General features: G+C 42.4%; 1 protein-coding gene across 2 annotated transcripts; it reads left to right on the top strand.

Annotated features, from left to right (window-relative positions):
- The first annotated feature begins 1,217 nt into the window (after window positions 1–1,217).
- On the top strand, window positions 1,218–16,116 carry ftcd (formimidoyltransferase cyclodeaminase). 2 transcript variants are annotated; one of them, XM_080774984.1, is made up of 15 exons: window positions 1,218–1,301; window positions 2,872–2,949; window positions 3,222–3,405; window positions 5,034–5,162; window positions 7,303–7,391; window positions 7,969–8,148; window positions 8,918–9,055; window positions 9,620–9,751; window positions 9,953–10,014; window positions 10,158–10,287; window positions 11,090–11,251; window positions 12,880–12,923; window positions 13,673–13,811; window positions 13,998–14,093; window positions 15,642–16,116. In XM_080774984.1, exons 2-15 carry the CDS (start codon window positions 2,896–2,898, stop codon window positions 15,723–15,725), a joined length of 1,623 nt encoding a protein of 540 aa, XP_080631110.1. In that variant the 5' UTR covers window positions 1,218–1,301; window positions 2,872–2,895; the 3' UTR covers window positions 15,726–16,116. The 2 variants fall into 2 exon arrangements, with proteins under 2 accessions (XP_080631110.1, XP_080631109.1); XM_080774983.1 differs by having other exon boundaries at window positions 1,251–1,354.
- Window positions 16,117–16,913: the final 797 nt, after the last annotated feature.

Raw genomic sequence — 16,913 nt, 5'->3', positions numbered from 1 at the left:
ACCAGGGTTCTTCACAATTCAGGGCTGATGGCATTATAGGCTGTTGAATAATCTGTCGCGTCTGTTTCAGTTTACCAGGAAGAACCAGAACAGGTGAAGGAGTTTTGGGCTGAGCCTACATGTGTTCGGGTTGGCATTTATAGGTGAATCTATGCCAAACGTCTTCACCATAGCCAGGTCCAGTTAGCAGCTCTCTGGCAACGCTCAATACGAGAGGATCCAAATGGAGATGTTGACCTCCCCGGTGGCCTGCATGATACATCAAGGCATTCATGAGGAACTCCACAAGATAAGGTGACCAAAATAAGACATGCATGCAGGGAGTGACCACAAGGGGTCAGCAGTAAGCTCTTTGTCACTCAAAATTATTGTTTTATTGAGTATTTTATTAACAATTTGCAAAACACAAAGGCATGGTGGCACAGATTTATACAAAATTATGCTAAAAGGATATCCCAAATAAGTCCTAGTCTGGGCTTGTTTAAAACAAAATGTCAATGATTTATGTCTTAGCTACATGCTCACCCTGAATGCTGCATGAAACAATTCGTATTTTAAGTTATATATTTATGTAACACATGATTATAACTCTCTCATAGGCATAGCTTAATTGTACATTATTGCACATTTATCATTTGTATGCCTCGCATCGCGATGCATTGTGAGCTTGTAGATCTGCTATTTTTACATATGTATTAATTTACTATTTTACATAGTACATGTACTTATAGGTACTACTTTACACCAGGGGTTCTCAACCTGTGGGCCGCGACCCCTCGGCGGGTCGCCAAGTTGTTTTGGGGAGTCCCCAAATTATTAAAAAAAAACAAAAACTGAATGGCTGGAAAGTGGAAATGAAGAGTTTGTAGTACGCATAGTAGGCTACATGCATACACCTTCCCTAATGATTATATCTGGTTTCAGTATTTATTTATGGTGTATTGTCTCTATTATTAAGGATATTGTAGCAGTCAATTTATATTGGGGGTCGGGAGGGGGCGGGGCGGGGGTCCCGAGACATTGCCAATGCATTTCTGGGGGTCCCCGGCCAAAAACGTTGAGAACCCCTGCTTTATACCACTGGCTGTCCGGCTGCATGCACTGCCCAGCACCAACCGTCGCCTGGACAACAGCATTCCTCCACAGGGCCGTGTCGTGTCCAGCTTCATCAGCAGGACTGAGCGGCCTGCTGGGCTTCCTGGAAGAGTTGAGGACTAGCTTGACGGCCTTATTTGCATCTCTCCTTAGAGGCCTGCATGCTTCGCTTCCAGGGCAGGATAGGAAAGGAGAACGTACTGGTGGTGAGTGGCTGGAGAAGTTCAACAAACTGCAGAACTTGCAGAAGATATTCTAGGTAGGCCTACAACAGACGCTTCTCAAATAGCGTTACCTTTTGCTCTGTTTCTCCTATTGTCTGGATAGAATGAAACACCGGGCTCAATGATGTTGTTATATTGAGGTTGAGCTGCTATACTCCCGATTAATCCTGAAGATTAATTGTATCATAGCTAAGCTATGCTATGAATAATACAAAAATCAAAGAATATCTTTAAAAGGTTTCACAAAGTTTAACTGGCCAGCCAAATTGGTTATTGTCATATTTAATTTCACACATTAACATGGGGGACACTGACTCCACCCTGACAAGCACTTGGAATTGTAGGGGTTGTTCCATAACATTTTGTTTGACTCGGTTCCACAGATGCATATTGTGAAAATAGCAGATCTACATTGATTGTGAGCTTGTAGACTATTTTCACATAAATCATTTGACAATTTGGCCAAGGTTTTGATAGGATAGGCCTATTTTTTAGATTACTTTTGATGTAGTATTGGTCTTTTTTTAATTAAAAAGGTCTTAAAACTCCTAAATTGTCGCTTCACTGTCATCTGGGACCACCGTCATCTGGGTCCACTGTCATCTGAGTCGGGACCGACCCACAGGTTGAGAACCACTGCAATATATCAATGTCTTCAACCACATATATGTCACTTCACTTCCATCCATGTAAGACTCAGTGGAGACTGTACATATGGTTCTCCATGTACAGAGATGGTGCCAAGTCAAACAGTGTTTAAGAGCATGCCTAACCAAGTCAGAATGCCTGTGAATAGATAACTGTTCCTCAAAATTCATTGGTCCAGAGAAATACACCTCCTCTGTATAAACACCATGTGTGGTCTGTGGCCCCGACTTCAAAAGCCTCACATATAGAATACAATGCAACTGAATACAAGAGTACATACTGTACTACATTACATATCAGAGTTCATAATGACAACAGTCTCCAGCACCCATTGCAATTATTGCTCCGGGATGAATTCCATGTGATATTATGGGAGACATTCTATACTACATATTCAAGTTCATATTAGCCCATCAAGACCGGGAATGCATCTGTGTCATTTTAGATTTTAACCACTTAACCATTATTTTATACCATGGCTATTATAAAATTGCGGATAGTATCCAGTTTATATAGACATCTAACAGTCTCCTCTCCACTACATATTCCATAAACTGAACGGCTCCCGGTAACCACAAGTATTTGACTGTGGTTATGCTGTGTTAGTAAAAGTATCAATACTGCAATGTAGAAATATTCTAGTAATAAATACGGTACTTGTCAGTACAGTACTTTCCACCATTGGTGGAGAGCCACCCGTTCATCTCTGTATGTACGAATGATCAGGACAGGACCGAATGAGTACCTGTGTACCTCCTGTAAATGATTAACACGCACGCACACACACGTCGTGCGCGTGTCGCGCACACACGGTTTGTTTTTGACAGGGGGAGCAAAGTGTGTGAGGGCAGTGGACACTGCTGTGATCTATCTTTACTGATTGAACTGATTTGTCTCTTGGCAGAAGAAACTGCAGTGCTGTTGAATAATGGCTAAGCTGGTGGAGTGTGTTCCTAACTTCTCGGAAGGACGAAACAAAGAGGTGAGGAATTGAATGCTTAAATGATGACTTTTGTTGCACTTGCGTTTGTATTTAATAATAATATAAAGTTCAATACATATGTAGGCTACAGTAGTAGAACACCTGTGTTCTTGAATATTCTACTGACATCTTACTGTACTGTATGTTGTCCTGTGTTCCTTTGTTTTTCCGCTTCGGTTCCTATGCTTCTCTATATGATCCTCCACGTTCCGCTATATCTGTCTCGATGGCGTGACCCTCTACGTTTCTCTATTCCGTTCCTTCCGTTCCAGGTGATAGATGCCATCGCGGAGGCCATTTCGGGGACGGACGGCTGCAGTCTGTTGGACGTCGACCCCGGTTCGTCCACCAACCGGACGGTCTACACCTTCGTGGGTTCCCCCGAGGCCGTGGTGGAGGGAGCGCTCCGCGCAGCCAGCGCTGCGTTCCCTCTCATTGATATGGCCAAACATTCAGGTGGGCAAAGCACTCGTGCATCTATAGCCGCGCTTGATTGGTTGATCGAATGCTTCGTTCAGACAGAAATGTGATTTTTTTTTATACGCTCTCGAGAGGGAACCGCTCTTGGTGAACCGCTCTTGGTGTTAAAAAAATAGCAGATCTACAAGCTCATAGCACGGCACCGAGTGCCGCATTATGAGCTTGTAGGTCTGCTATTTATTTTTTATTGTGAAAATGTGGCACAAATCTTTGAATATATATTATTTCAGTGCGAATGTATTGAACTCAAATCTTTGCTTCTGGGAGGTCACTGGAACAACATATTTTCAGATGGGGGTCGGCGGCCAAATACAGATACTTTTGGGGGTCCTTGACATGAAAATGTTTGAGAACGACTGACATAGGAAACTGTCAGGATTTAGAAGACATTTGTAGAATCGTCCTCGGGTCAAAATGGGTTAAATTGTTTGTATTGTCTATGGCACACAATACATTTTACACATGAATAATTGATCCGTGGAACACTGTAGTTGTGCTGGTCAGCTCCCAGTGAGTAGAAGACAGTGGTACTGGTCAGCTCCCAGTGACCAACAGTACAAGACAGTGGTAGGCCTACTGGTCAGCTCCCAGTTATTACAAGACAGTGGCACTGGGCAGCTCCCAGTGAGTACAAGACAGTGGTAGGCCTACTGGTCAGCTCCCAGTTATTACAAGACAGTGGTACTGGGCAGCTCCCAGTGACCAACAGTACAAGACAGTGGTACTGGGCAGTAACCAATGTGACTGTGTGTGTGAATGTCGGTTGACTCGGTTGACATTGTTGAACCCTGAACTGCATGTTGTGTGTCTGTTTACATGAAACCTTTGCCCTGCTTTCATTGACCATTATCACCTTTCAAGTGACCAATCAAAATCACGTTTTGGACAGGTGATGTCAGAGGTCAGAGGCCATGGGGTCACAGATACCTAAACATCACATACTTTAACCATCAGCTGAAAGACGAGCATATATCAATTCAAAATCAATATTTTTAACAGAGTAACTATAGATTGCCTTTAGTTTTACCTAAACATCAGTCAGGTGGTCAACATTCATGACAGGAAGTGAGCTGATGGTTGGTAGGGAATGTATCGATGCCTGTAACCATGCTTCAATATGCTGATCATGACATCGCAATATTTGATCTCAAAATACTGGACAATGGAAGTGGAAATCTTGAAACCTTTCAAGATGTCCACTCTAGTTTATTCTCCCGTGGACCAGCACTTTGGTGTGCGTGTAAGCATCCTCGTGCACAAGGTGATATTTGACAACATTATTGTACTGCAGCGACAGCTCCATAAAATTGTGACTGGTTGTTTGATAGGTTGGTATTCTGTTAAGTGAACAATATTCTAGTGGTTATTCTAAAAGTCGATATGTCGTTTGATTCTCGACATATGCGGGGCGGACAGGCACACGCAAACACACTCACTGACAGAGATTCCGTGCATTTATAGATGCAGTATAATATAGATGTTTGTATTGTGTTGCAGGTGAACATTATTCTATTACTCACTATGATATTTGTATTGTTGGTGAAGACTATCCCATTCATTGTTGTTTGTTATTGCGATTATTTCATGTTTTTGTATCGTTTCAGGTGAACACCCTCGTACCGGAGCGATGGACGTCTGTCCCTTCATCCCCGTCCAGAACGTGACGATGGAGGACTGTGTGTCCTGTGCCAACAGCTTTGCTCAGAGACTGGCAGACATGCTGCACGTCCCAGGTTAGGCTGCTTACACACACACACACTGGTTAGACCAGGGCTGGGCAACGTTGATGATGGAGAGAGGGCCACTATATTTCCACACTCACTCCAGGTGGCCACATTGCATACCGTTACTGTCGTGCAGAAGCCTCTTCTCACCTCCGTACTTGTACCTTTTTCGTAATTAATTTCTATGCCACACAAAAGTAGCATAAATAGCAGATCTACGAGCTCAAAACGCTTTGCAGTTGAGCTTGTAGATCTGCTATTTTTTTGCAATTGGAATCCATGTATGGGTTATAGGCAGACATGCTGCATATCCTAGCTTAGACTGCTTACACATAGGTTAGTAGATCTATACATCTGATACATACTGTTGCTAATAAATCATTAATTTGGCTGGGGACCCCCTGGCACCCCCTCAAGGGAAGGACCACTGGGGATTAACCAGACTTTGAGAACCACTGTGCTATTCATATCCATATGGTTGGCAACCTATAAGCTCTCAGGCCTGGCGTATCAGTGATTTACTGATTCTATGAGAACACTGTAATGTGTTACTACAGTGTGAGAGGAGTTTACAATTCAACCATCATGTAAATATATCACATGGATGGGCATTCAGCGTTGGATAACAACATTGGATAACACGCTTTTCTTTAGAACGGGAACCTCTTTTGGCGTTTAAAGCATTATGTTATACTTTAGCTATTGAAAAATCTACAAGCTCGTAGCGCGGCACCGAGTGCCGTGCTACGAGCTTGTAGGTCTGCTATTTCTGAAAAGAACGTGAAAATGTGGCACAAATCTTTGAATAATATATTCTCTCACAGCGAACGTTTTTAATTCATATCTTTGCTTCTGGTGGAGTCCCTGCAGGAACTACATATTTTCAGATGGGGGTCGGCGGCCAATTACATATATTTGTGGGGGTCCTTGACATGAAAGTGTTTGAGAACTACTGACATAGAAACATGGGTTTTTCAGGAAACTGTCAGGATTTAGAAGACATTTGTAGAATCGAGTCGAGCTCAGGTCTAAATGGGTTAATCAAAACTATCTACTCACGTCCTATTTTTGTTGTTATGGTCAACATAGCCAAAGAAAATAGCTAGAAACAATGCATTACTTCCATCTACAGTAGTCAAAGGCAGATACAGATCATAGAAGAAGAGAATACTGCCGAAGCAGACAACCGGTAACACTCCAGGTTGGAGGAGCAATTCTTCCAGGTTCAAGGCTCCATATGATACATGATAAAATGAAGAAATGCCAGCGCTCATAAATATGTCCTTTTCACGTGATTTATTTACCGTGTAGCGGATGCGGTTAGAGCATGCCTTTCATGCGGAAGGTTGTGGGTTCAAACCCTACACGTTAGGCCTTGTGGTCACAACAGGTTCCTAACCCCAAATCAAATGGGTTCAGATCTGAACCAAGTAGGCATGTCTGGATTCTGAAGCCTGTCCTTGACGGGATTATACAGATGATGATCATACAGATGATGATGTATAAAAACTAGAGGTTCACGGGCCTTCAGCTCGCTCACATAGCTTAAAATCGGCCGTAGCCAATAACACTTTTCCCAGGCTCCATATGGAGCTGGTCTGGTCTGACATCACAACACTCCATATTTGGGCATGCCGGAAACAGAACTCCATATATATAGGAATAAAGGGACACAGAGAGACCGATACAGAAATCTCCATATATGGGCATTAATCCATTTAGACCTGAGTTAACAACATTCACTTTGAAAGAATATATATTCAAAGATTTGCGCTACATTTTTATGATTTAAAAAAAATAGCAAACCTACAAGCTCGTAGCGTGCCACTCGGTGGCGCGCTATGAGCTTGTAGATCTGCTATTCTTCAATAGCTAAATTATAACATTTTAAAACAACAAAAAGGGGTTCCTGCCCAAAATGGGTTAAAGGGACATTGACAGATGGGTGGTAATAACGGGTACTTTGACACGGGTACATCGGGTATTGCATAGCCGGGCGGGGCATGGATTGGATCTCCAACTTCCATCGTTACCAACTCATGCAGTGCTCTACAGCCATGGCACCAGTCTAGTATGTAAAAATAGATGATACAAATATGAATTAATTACAGTGTATGTGTTACTGCATGTACATATTGATTGTTTACAGTGTATCTGTATGGAGAAGCAGCCAGAACTCCGAATAGAAGAAACCTCCCATCTGTCAGAGCCGGGGAGTATGAAGCTCTACCTGACAAGGTAGGCAGTGGGCACACACACACACACACACACACACACTCATGCACACATACGCACGCACACACGCACGCACACATACAAATACCGTATAGAGCGTCGCAGTCCCGCCCCCTTTCATGACGACACCAGGCCCAGGAAATAATTCCCAATGCATTTTTCCCATATAGACATTTCAAAACGTATTTATTCAAAGACCTTACACGCGTCGTGCAAAGCCAACTCGAGTCGTGACAAATCATGACAACAAACACAATATTTTTGACCAAACAAATAATTACAAAAAAGAAAAACAACAACAAAGTGTTGTAACCTGCCGTTTTCTTCTTCTTTCTAATTATTTGTTCGGCCTGGAAAAATTGTGTTTTTTGTCATGATTTGTCACGACAAGGGTTGGCTTTGTACGAGGCTTAAAAGGTCTTTAAATAAATACTTTTTGAAATGTCTATGAGGAAATGGTAGGGGGCGGGCCTGCGACGCTCTATTGTACACATACTGTAGACACTGATTGATGACTAATAACGATGAGTTTTACATTGGCGTTTCAATAACATTCGGATGCCTTCTATTGGTCACCCAGTTGAAGCGCGAGGAGTGGGCTCCCGACTATGGCCCCGCCTCCTTTGTCCCGTCGTGGGGGGCCACGGTGACGGGGGGCCGCAAGTTCCTGGTGGCGTTCAACGTGAACGTGATCAGCACCAAGGAGCAGGCGCACCGCATCGCCCTGGACATCAGGGAGCAGGGCAGGGGGAAGGACCAGGTACTGTACACGCTCACTCAACTATATAGCCCGGCTGAAACGCCACTGTCGTGGTAAACGTTATCCGTTTGCAACGTTACAACGTCTATACGTAAACGTTCAGTTTTCAAATATAAAGTGCTTGCACCCCAGGGCCACAGATGTTACAGTTCTGCACAGGCGGATATAAGTAGCCTATACCTGTCTCATTTCTGTTTCATATAGCCAAATGATAAACGATATTAACCTAATTGGTGGTGGCGCTACCAACTGAAAAGGTAGGTGGCACCAGTGCTACCTGTGAAAAAGTTAGTCTGGAGCCCTGTATGTGTGGCTTTCTGGAAAACAATAAATGTTTACGTTTAGGCACCCCTGCGATCGTCACACTTTTTCTGTTACGAACTGACCCCGGCCCCCATCAGAGAAGGGAAAAGTTATGTGGCCCTCACAGGAAAAAGTTTGGGGACCCCTGCGCTAAATGGTGTCAGACCCCGGGCGTTTAAAATAAACCATGGGACTATTTGTGACAGGTCTACTATTTGGAAATATTAGTAAGTAAAAGTACCAATACGCAGTAAATGTCCGGTATTCAAAATTGACTTGAGTAAAAGTACAAAAGTATACTGAAATATACTTAGGTACTGAAAGTAAAAGCACTCATTATGCAGAATGTCCCATTCCAAATTTATAAAAGTAACTATAAGGTTTTCAAATAATTGTAGTAAGTAAAAAGTACAATATTTGACTCTATTTGTGATATATTTGTGCGTGTGCGTCTCTGTCTCTACAGCCAGGCCTCCTGCAGAAGGTCCAGGGAATGGGGTGGTACTTGGAGGAGTCTAACCTGGCTCAGGTGTCGACCAACATCCTGGACTATGAGGTCACCCCACTGCACACCGTCTACCAGGAAGTGTGCCGACAGGCCGAGGTCAGGGGTCATGCATGCAGTCACAGGCAGCAGTGACCTTAGAGCAGTGGTACCAATTGTGTTAAAATAAAATGCTAGTATTTATTTACATCGCAAACAAAGAGGGTGATAAACTATAAAATGGAAAGGAGAGGCCGCACAACTCGTATAGTCCCGATGCCAAAAGACTTTTCATTTAGCCTGCCAACGTTTCAACAAACGAGTTGCTTTCTTCAGGGTATGAAGAAGTGCGACCTCTCCTTTCCATTTTAGAGTATTTATTTACATGACTTGATTGTATTGCTGTGACTAAACATCATTTTCAACTGGGAAAGGAAACCTTTCAAGCATACAATTAGAAAGTAAAAGAATAAGTTAAAATGAACGGTAATTCAAAATGTTGGCCATGACCTTGAGGACAAGTAGAACATGACCTGTACTTGCCCGACAGGCAACTATAGTGTCAACCCCTGCATGTATATCTACACACACACACAACACAATTGTATATATAATATATAGAATTATGTACTGCTTTTCTATCTATCTTCTAAGTATAATAATGTTTGTTTAATGTTTGTTCAGGAGCTGAACCTGCCGGTGGTTGGATCACAGGTGGTGGGTTTGATTCCCCTGAAGGCTGTCCTGGACACAGCACAGTATTACATGGACACTGATAACCTGTTCATCATAGAGGACGAGCATAAAGTTAGACTGGTCAGTTATGGGTGGATGGATGGGTGGAAGGGTGGGTGGATGGATGGATGGGTGGGTGGATGGATGGATGGATGGATGGGTGGATGGTGTTTTGGGTGTCTGTCGGGTAACACTGGTCTTCGTTTACACATTATTTCATATGTCTCTCTCTCTCTCTCTCTCTCTCTCTCTCTCTCTCTCTCTCTCTCCCCCTCCCTCCAGGTCATCAGTAAACTTGGCCTGGACTCTCTCGGTCCATTCAACCCCAAGGAGAGGATCATAGAGTGAGTTCATGTTGTATATATGTATTGTATACAAACCCCTCTAATGAAATACTGAGCTCCCATTCTGTCTCTATATACAAACCTCTCTTAATAATGACGCCGTCTGTCTGTCTGTCTGTCTGTCTGTATGCGTGTCCCTTAAGGTACATGGTGGCGGCGGGACAGGGGGACAGCCGGCTGGTCAGTCAGTCGGTGTCGCGGTTCGTCCACGGTGTTGGCGCGAGGACAGCCGCCCCTGGGGGGGGCTCTGTCTCCGCCGCTATCGCTGCCATGGTAACACCGTCTGTCTGTCTGCCTGTCTGCCTGTCTGTCTCTCTAGGTCTGCCTGCCTGCCTGTCTGTCTGCTATGTTGTTTTTGACAGCAAATGTACTTTGGTGGATGGGACTTTGGTGTACATATTTACACAGCAGTTAACATGTCGTCACTCTCATAAAAAGTTGACATAATGGAGACGTAAGGTTTCTGCCTGACAGCTATGCCGACGGTATATGCAGACGCGTGCTCGCTCATATATAGGCTATCGTTCTGTGTGTGTGTGTGTGTGTGTGTGTGTGTGTGTGTGTGTGTGTGTGCGCTCTCCACACGTCCCAAACTCTTCTCCCTTCTGGCTCCAAAACTGTGGAATGCACTTCTCATTGCAGTCAGAACTGCAGCATCACTCCCAATCTTCCGCCGTAGTCTGAGAACCCACCTTTTCAGACTCCATCATGGCCCATAGCACTTACCCTACCCCCTTAGATAGCATTTCTGTAGACTTAGATAGCATTTGAAACAGATTTATAGCATGTTATGTAGACAGCACTAGAATTGCATTGTATATAGTCATAGCACGCCATAGTACATATGTATAGCATAGTAGTATATATGTATAGTTTATATGTATAGTGTCATTATATAGATATTCCACTGTTACTTTCTTAGCCTACGCATGTTTCATGATAAATGCTTTTATGTGATGTATTCCCATGCTTTTGTTCTTGCTTAATGTAAGTCGCTCTGGATTAAGAGCGTCTGCTAAATGCCAAAATTGTAAATTGTAATTGTGTGTGTGCATGTGCGTGTGCGCGCGTTCAGGGAGCGGCTCTAGGCGCCATGGTGGGCCAGATGACGTACGGCAAGAGGCAGTTTGAGAACCTGGACACTGTGATGAGGAGACTCATTCCTCCGTTTCACCAGAACATGAAGACATTTCTGGACCTGATAGATACCGACTCTAATGCCTTCAACGGCTATATGGTGAGAGACGTGGAGAAGGGGGCGAGGGAGAGGAGAACACTTATCCGTTTAGACCTGATCTGTGTCACCTCATAGCTTTTAAAGGGACACTTCACCCTTTTTGCAAAGAAATACTGTATATGTTAATGACGTTTAGAAGCTTTAGAACACTTTCCTGGGGGTCTTTATGTGTGTAATATGTGGTTTTAGATATTTTAGATTGTAGCAGTGAGCCCAGTGTCTCTGATGTCATGGACCCTGGGCTCACTTACTTCCTGGACTACATGTTGTCTCAGTAAGACAGCCCTCCCCCTATCCACAAGGAGGAGCAGTGCACCAAAGCATTATGGGAATTGTAGTCCAGGAAGGAAGTGAGCCCAGTGTCCATGACATCAGAGACACTGGGCTCACTGCTACAATCAAAAATATCTAAAACCACATATTACACACATAAAGACCCCCAGGAACTTTAGCTGTTGAAGATGTGGCGCAAGTCTATGAATTAAGCAATATTACACGAGAGGGTGTGGCTTAACGTGATTATTGCCACGACAGTGATGCGGTCAGGAAACGAGACGTAGCCGAGTTCCGCAAGCATCACTGAAGTGGCAGTGGTGGAAAAGGTTTACACCCATTCAGGACGGGAAGGGAAACCCGTTTGGTGTTTTAAGCATGACGTTATACTTTAGCTATTGAAAAATAGCAGGTCTACAAGCTCTTAGCGTGGCACTGAGTGCCGTGCTACGAGCTTGTAGATCTGCTATTTTTGAAGAATCTTGAAAATGTGTGCAAATCTATTCTGTCACAGTGAAGATTTTTAACTCAAATCTTTGCTTGTCCCTGGAACAACATATTTTCAGATGGGGGTCCGCGGCCAAATTCTGATAATTCTGGGGGTCCTTGACATGAAAAAGGTTGAGCACCACTGACATAGAAACAGAGGTTTTTCACGTCTAAATGGGTTAAGTAAAAGTATCAATCCCCAATAGTAGAAATAGTGCAAGTACAGTATTCTTTTTTCTTCCACAATTATGCAGTGACACATTGCATACATACATGCATGCATGTTATACATAAGTACATGGTACTGTATACATACATATATAATTACCAGTGGGTGCATTTCATGGTAGTCAGCTTGCTTGTGGATTTTTCTCATTTTTAAGTCTGGTATTCTAAATTGACTTGAGTAAAAGTGTAAATGTACTAGTACTGGCATGAAAATAATATACTTACAGGACCAAAAGTAAAAGTACTCAATATACAGAATTCCACAAGTTTTCAAATGTCTAAAATGTATCTGAAGTGGTTTTGTAATAATAATAAAAATCTACAAAGTAACAAAAAAGTTATTGCAGTGGATCAAAAGTGCAATATTTGCATCTGAGTGCAAATATTGCACTTTTGAGTGGAGTAATTTTAAAATATGGAAAATCGTAAAAAAAGAAATAAAAAAAAAAAACCTAAAAAGTGAACAATGGAGTTACTTTCCACCTCTGTAATTGACCAAGGATCTGATCCTAGATCAGCTACTCGTACAATCGACCATTACGGTGTTAAAGGATCGGGACAAGGATGGATGTATTTCCAGTCATATATTTAATGATTTATTTAAAATTCAATAACGGTTGATAATGTTTATGTTTCAGGCTGCACTTAAAATGCCCAAAACCACGGCAGAGGAAATCAAAAGGTAACTCAACTGACACTTGACGTGCGTGCATGGTGCGTGCGTGCGTGCATGCTCGTGTGCGCACGCGTGCGTGTGTGTGAGACTATGCGTGTTTATTTGTGTTTTGTCTTGGCTTAATCCACTCCCAATCAATCTCCAATGTCAAATCAATGAAGGACAGAGTACTCACATCCCCACCTTTTGTTTTAACCCATTCTGACCTGAGATCAGATTTATACGAGGTTTCCACCGGACACACACTGCTCTGATGAACACATTCTGACCTGAGATCAGATTCTCAAAATGTCAGTCGTTCTTCGATTTTTCAAAAACAGCAGACCTACAAGCTCGTAGCGCGCCACTCGGTGGCGCGCTATGAGCTTGTAGATCTGCTATTTTTCAATAGCTAAAGCAATTGGCACACACCACTTAACGAGAGCTCTGAAACATTGAAGCGTTTGTTTATTGGTGTGTATAAGTTTTGTTATTCCTGTACAGTCAGGGATATTGATTGACTTTATTAGCAGAACTGGTGTACAGTAAAGTACAGTTCAATACAACTAAGAGGATTTAAAACCCAAGAAAGCACTATTATGGGCTTGTGTCCATTGGGGTCCTTGATATTCAATTCATCGGATTGATTAGAGTGGTTGTGGTTTTTAGAGTCAAACAATAACCAGTGCAAGCATGTATACCAAGACTGGTTTTATACTGTTTAATCTCTCTCTCTCTCTCTCTCTCTCTCTCTCTCTCTCTCTCTCTCTCATCAGGAGAGATGCTGCCATGCAGGATGGTTTAAAGCAGGCAGTAGGAGTTCCTCTGTCTCTGGCTGAGTCCGTTAACGTCCTCTGGCCGTCTCTCAGAGAAATGGTTCTCCTTGGAAACGCTGCCTGCATGTCTGACGCACAGGTAGAGAGAGAGAAAGAGAGTGTGTGTGTATGTGTGTGTGTGTGTGTGTGTGTGTGTGTGTGTGTGTGTGTGTGTGTGTGTGTGTGTGTGTGTGTTATGGGTATTGCATGTATACAGTGTCTACTGCATGCATAGTGTGTGTAATGTAAAGTTGTGTGTGTGTGTGTGTGTTGTATTAACATGAAGGTTGCAGCCAAGGCGTTGGAGACCGCGGTGTTTGGAGCGTATTACAACGTTGTCATCAACCTGAAGGACATCACAGACCAACACTTCAAAAAGGCCGTAAGTAGCTCACATAATACTCAGTGGTGGAAAAATAAGTATACTCACAATGTTTACTTTAGTAAAAGTATCAATACTGCAAGATATAGACTCTGTTACGTAAAAGTCCAGAATTCTAAATTTACTCTAGTACAAGCGTAAAAAACGTATTGGCAATAACAATGATAGTATTTAAAAAAACGGTTAGGCTTATGTCTTTTTCAGAAATTACTTTGGACATGCGGGAAAACTTTAGCTAAACATGCAGAGTGACGCATTACTTTACCTGGTTAACATAATCTTCTGATACTTAATAATACTAATCTTGGCTGTAGGCCTACCGTCACCATGTAGTGTTTTGTTTCATTAGCGCAAGCATGATAAAATAGGCTGCAGCTGCCTGCCATTGTTCCCCTGCTGCTGCTCGCTGAGCACACATGAACGGTAATGATACCAAGGATTGGACAGTGATGTCACTGTTATGCGTCGAAGCCGTTCATTAATGACAGTCACTGACGCGTCCGCTGACGAATCCTTGGTATTTTCATTCGACCGGATAGAGTCAACTTTTCACTGCTGTTTGGAAAATCCTGGTGACGGAATAAAATATTGTGATATCGTTTAACGTGATACTGCTTGGAAAAATGTTGTTATATTATATTTTTCCATATTGACCACCCCTACTTGAGCTACTGCGTTTGTTAAACGTCACGGTGCGTTCAATTCTGGATCGTAGCACTTGCACCGTGTAAGAAGTTTCACTCCCATTTGCCCCAGCAAATTCAGCCCCTCCTACTGTATATACAGCTTTTGGTGTCTGTCCACAAACTTTGTCCTACACAAACATTAAATTCCCATTGACAATGAACGGAAAATGTTACGTCATAGTGTAGACGTAGTATCTATTTTACGATAAGAGCGCCCCTCACTTCACACGCGTGTGTTTTTTATATGTTCTAAACACAGGGTACTATCCACTTAAACCCACTCAGGACCAGCAGTGTACAATAAAAGAACCATCAATAAATAAAAGAATAAGCATGAATCCTTTTAAAGTGCAGTACGTGCATTAACACTGAGCAGCATATTACAAATTATATTAAAACAGCTAAAGTGCATTTATTGGGACTTAAAGATGGAGTGCCATGATTTTTTTCACCCTCTAAAACATGATTGTCACATTCATCAGGTATTATGATTAGTTTTATTTTGTTTTTCTTGTTTTTTTCTTCAAAAAAGTGTACAGAAAGTGTTGAAATGCTGTTTTTATTTGGCCACCTCAACTGAAGCCGTACCCAGGGCATGTTGTTGTATGATAAAGAGGGAGGGGTTAGGGGAGGGTATGATATTGTGATGTCACTATTTCACTGTAATTTTGATCAGGCCTTTAGAAACCAAAAATACACAGGGAAGACATATTTTAATTGTCTAACCAAACCTGACGCCTGTATATATGTATATAATGTTAACTCCATAGACACATACAAAACAGGACAAGTAAAAAAATCACGGCACTCCATCTTAAGAGTTCAGCATTCTAACAACCTGTAACTATTCTATGTTCTACAGACACAGGAGCGCATACAGGCTCTGCTCCAGGAAGCCAAGGACTGTGCTGCCGCTGTTCTGGAGTCTGCTGACAAGAGGAACTAGCAGAATGTGTTGAAAATGTATCAAGTAAGACTAAATTAGTCTTACATTCCCAGCCTCTCGCAATTTCTAAATGCTTCCGTCATACAGTCTGAAGCAACGAAAGCTCTATCATGAGTCAAATTTAAAGCGGAAGTGGAGCCTCCTCCCCACTTCCCTTTTGTCTTCGCAAATTTATCCTACATGCTGCATGAACGGAAATGGCAGCTTCCTTACTTGGATTTCGGGAGGTGTAGTTGCAGACTATTTGGAGATTGTGGAATAATTGTCTGGCTATAAGCGAGACTAAGACAATAGTCTAAGACAAACATAGTCATAAACTGGGTACCAAATAAATGTAATTTGTGAATGGTTGGTTTAGTGATTGTTCTTTAAAGCCTAAATGAAATGCATTCTTGCAACCGTATCATGTCGGACGTACGGTATATCCTTTTCAAATGGGGGCTGGGACTGTCCTGTCCCGCTAAATGCAACTACACTGCCATTGCTTACATCATTACATGCATGCTTGCAAAGTTGCAAGGCAGCGTGCAACGCAAGTGCAATGCACATCGCACACTGCTCCAAGGCAGTGCAAAATCATGTTTATGTTAATGCATTGCCTATAATTCTCACCTCAAATGTTGTCAGATACGGCACATGTTTAATTGTACTTACTGTACTGCATTAAAGCTTTCAGTAGGAAGAGGCCAATGGTGTTTTTAGTATGAGAAAAAAAGGGGTGAAATTATTCCCGGTTCATTTTCCTCATAGACATTTCAAAAAGTATTTATTTAAAGACCTTTTAAGCCTCGTACAAAGCCAACTCGAGTTGTGAGAAATCATGACAAACTATTTTTCTTCGGGCCGAAGAAATAATTAGAAAGAAGAAGAAAATGGCAGATTACAACACTTTTTTTCTTGTTTGTTGTCATGATTTGTCACAACTTCAGTTGGCTTTGTAGGACGCTTAAAAGGTCTTTAAATAAATACTTTTTGAAATGTCAATGGGAAAAATGCATTGGGAATTATTTCCTGGGCCTGGCGTCGTCATGAAAGGGGGCGGGACTGCGACGCTCTATAGTGTGGGGACTATAGTGGAGAAGAGATCCAGTAGATTAGAACTAAAAGACAAGACATTTTATGTTTGGTTGCGACGTGTTGTGAAGCTTGTAGATCAAGTGTAAAATCAGGCATTACGTCATCATCAAG

This window comes from Protomyctophum bolini (genome assembly GCF_963924005.1).
Source record: "Protomyctophum bolini genome assembly, chromosome: 11".
NCBI lineage: Eukaryota > Metazoa > Chordata > Actinopteri > Myctophiformes > Myctophidae > Protomyctophum > Protomyctophum bolini.
Note: the sequence above shows the minus strand (reverse complement) of the source record. Positions and strands in the feature narration are given on the sequence as shown.

Coding starts and splice junctions, on each gene's coding strand:
- ftcd (XM_080774984.1), top strand. CDS start 2,896: ATGGCTAAGCTGGTGGAGTGTGTTCCTAACTTCTCGGAAGGACGAAAC. Junction 10,288..11,089: donor CCGCCGCTATCGCTGCCATG/GTAACACCGTCT, acceptor GCGCGCGTTCAG/GGAGCGGCTCTAGGCGCCAT. Junction 12,924..13,672: donor ACGGCAGAGGAAATCAAAAG/GTAACTCAACTG, acceptor CTCTCTCATCAG/GAGAGATGCTGCCATGCAGG.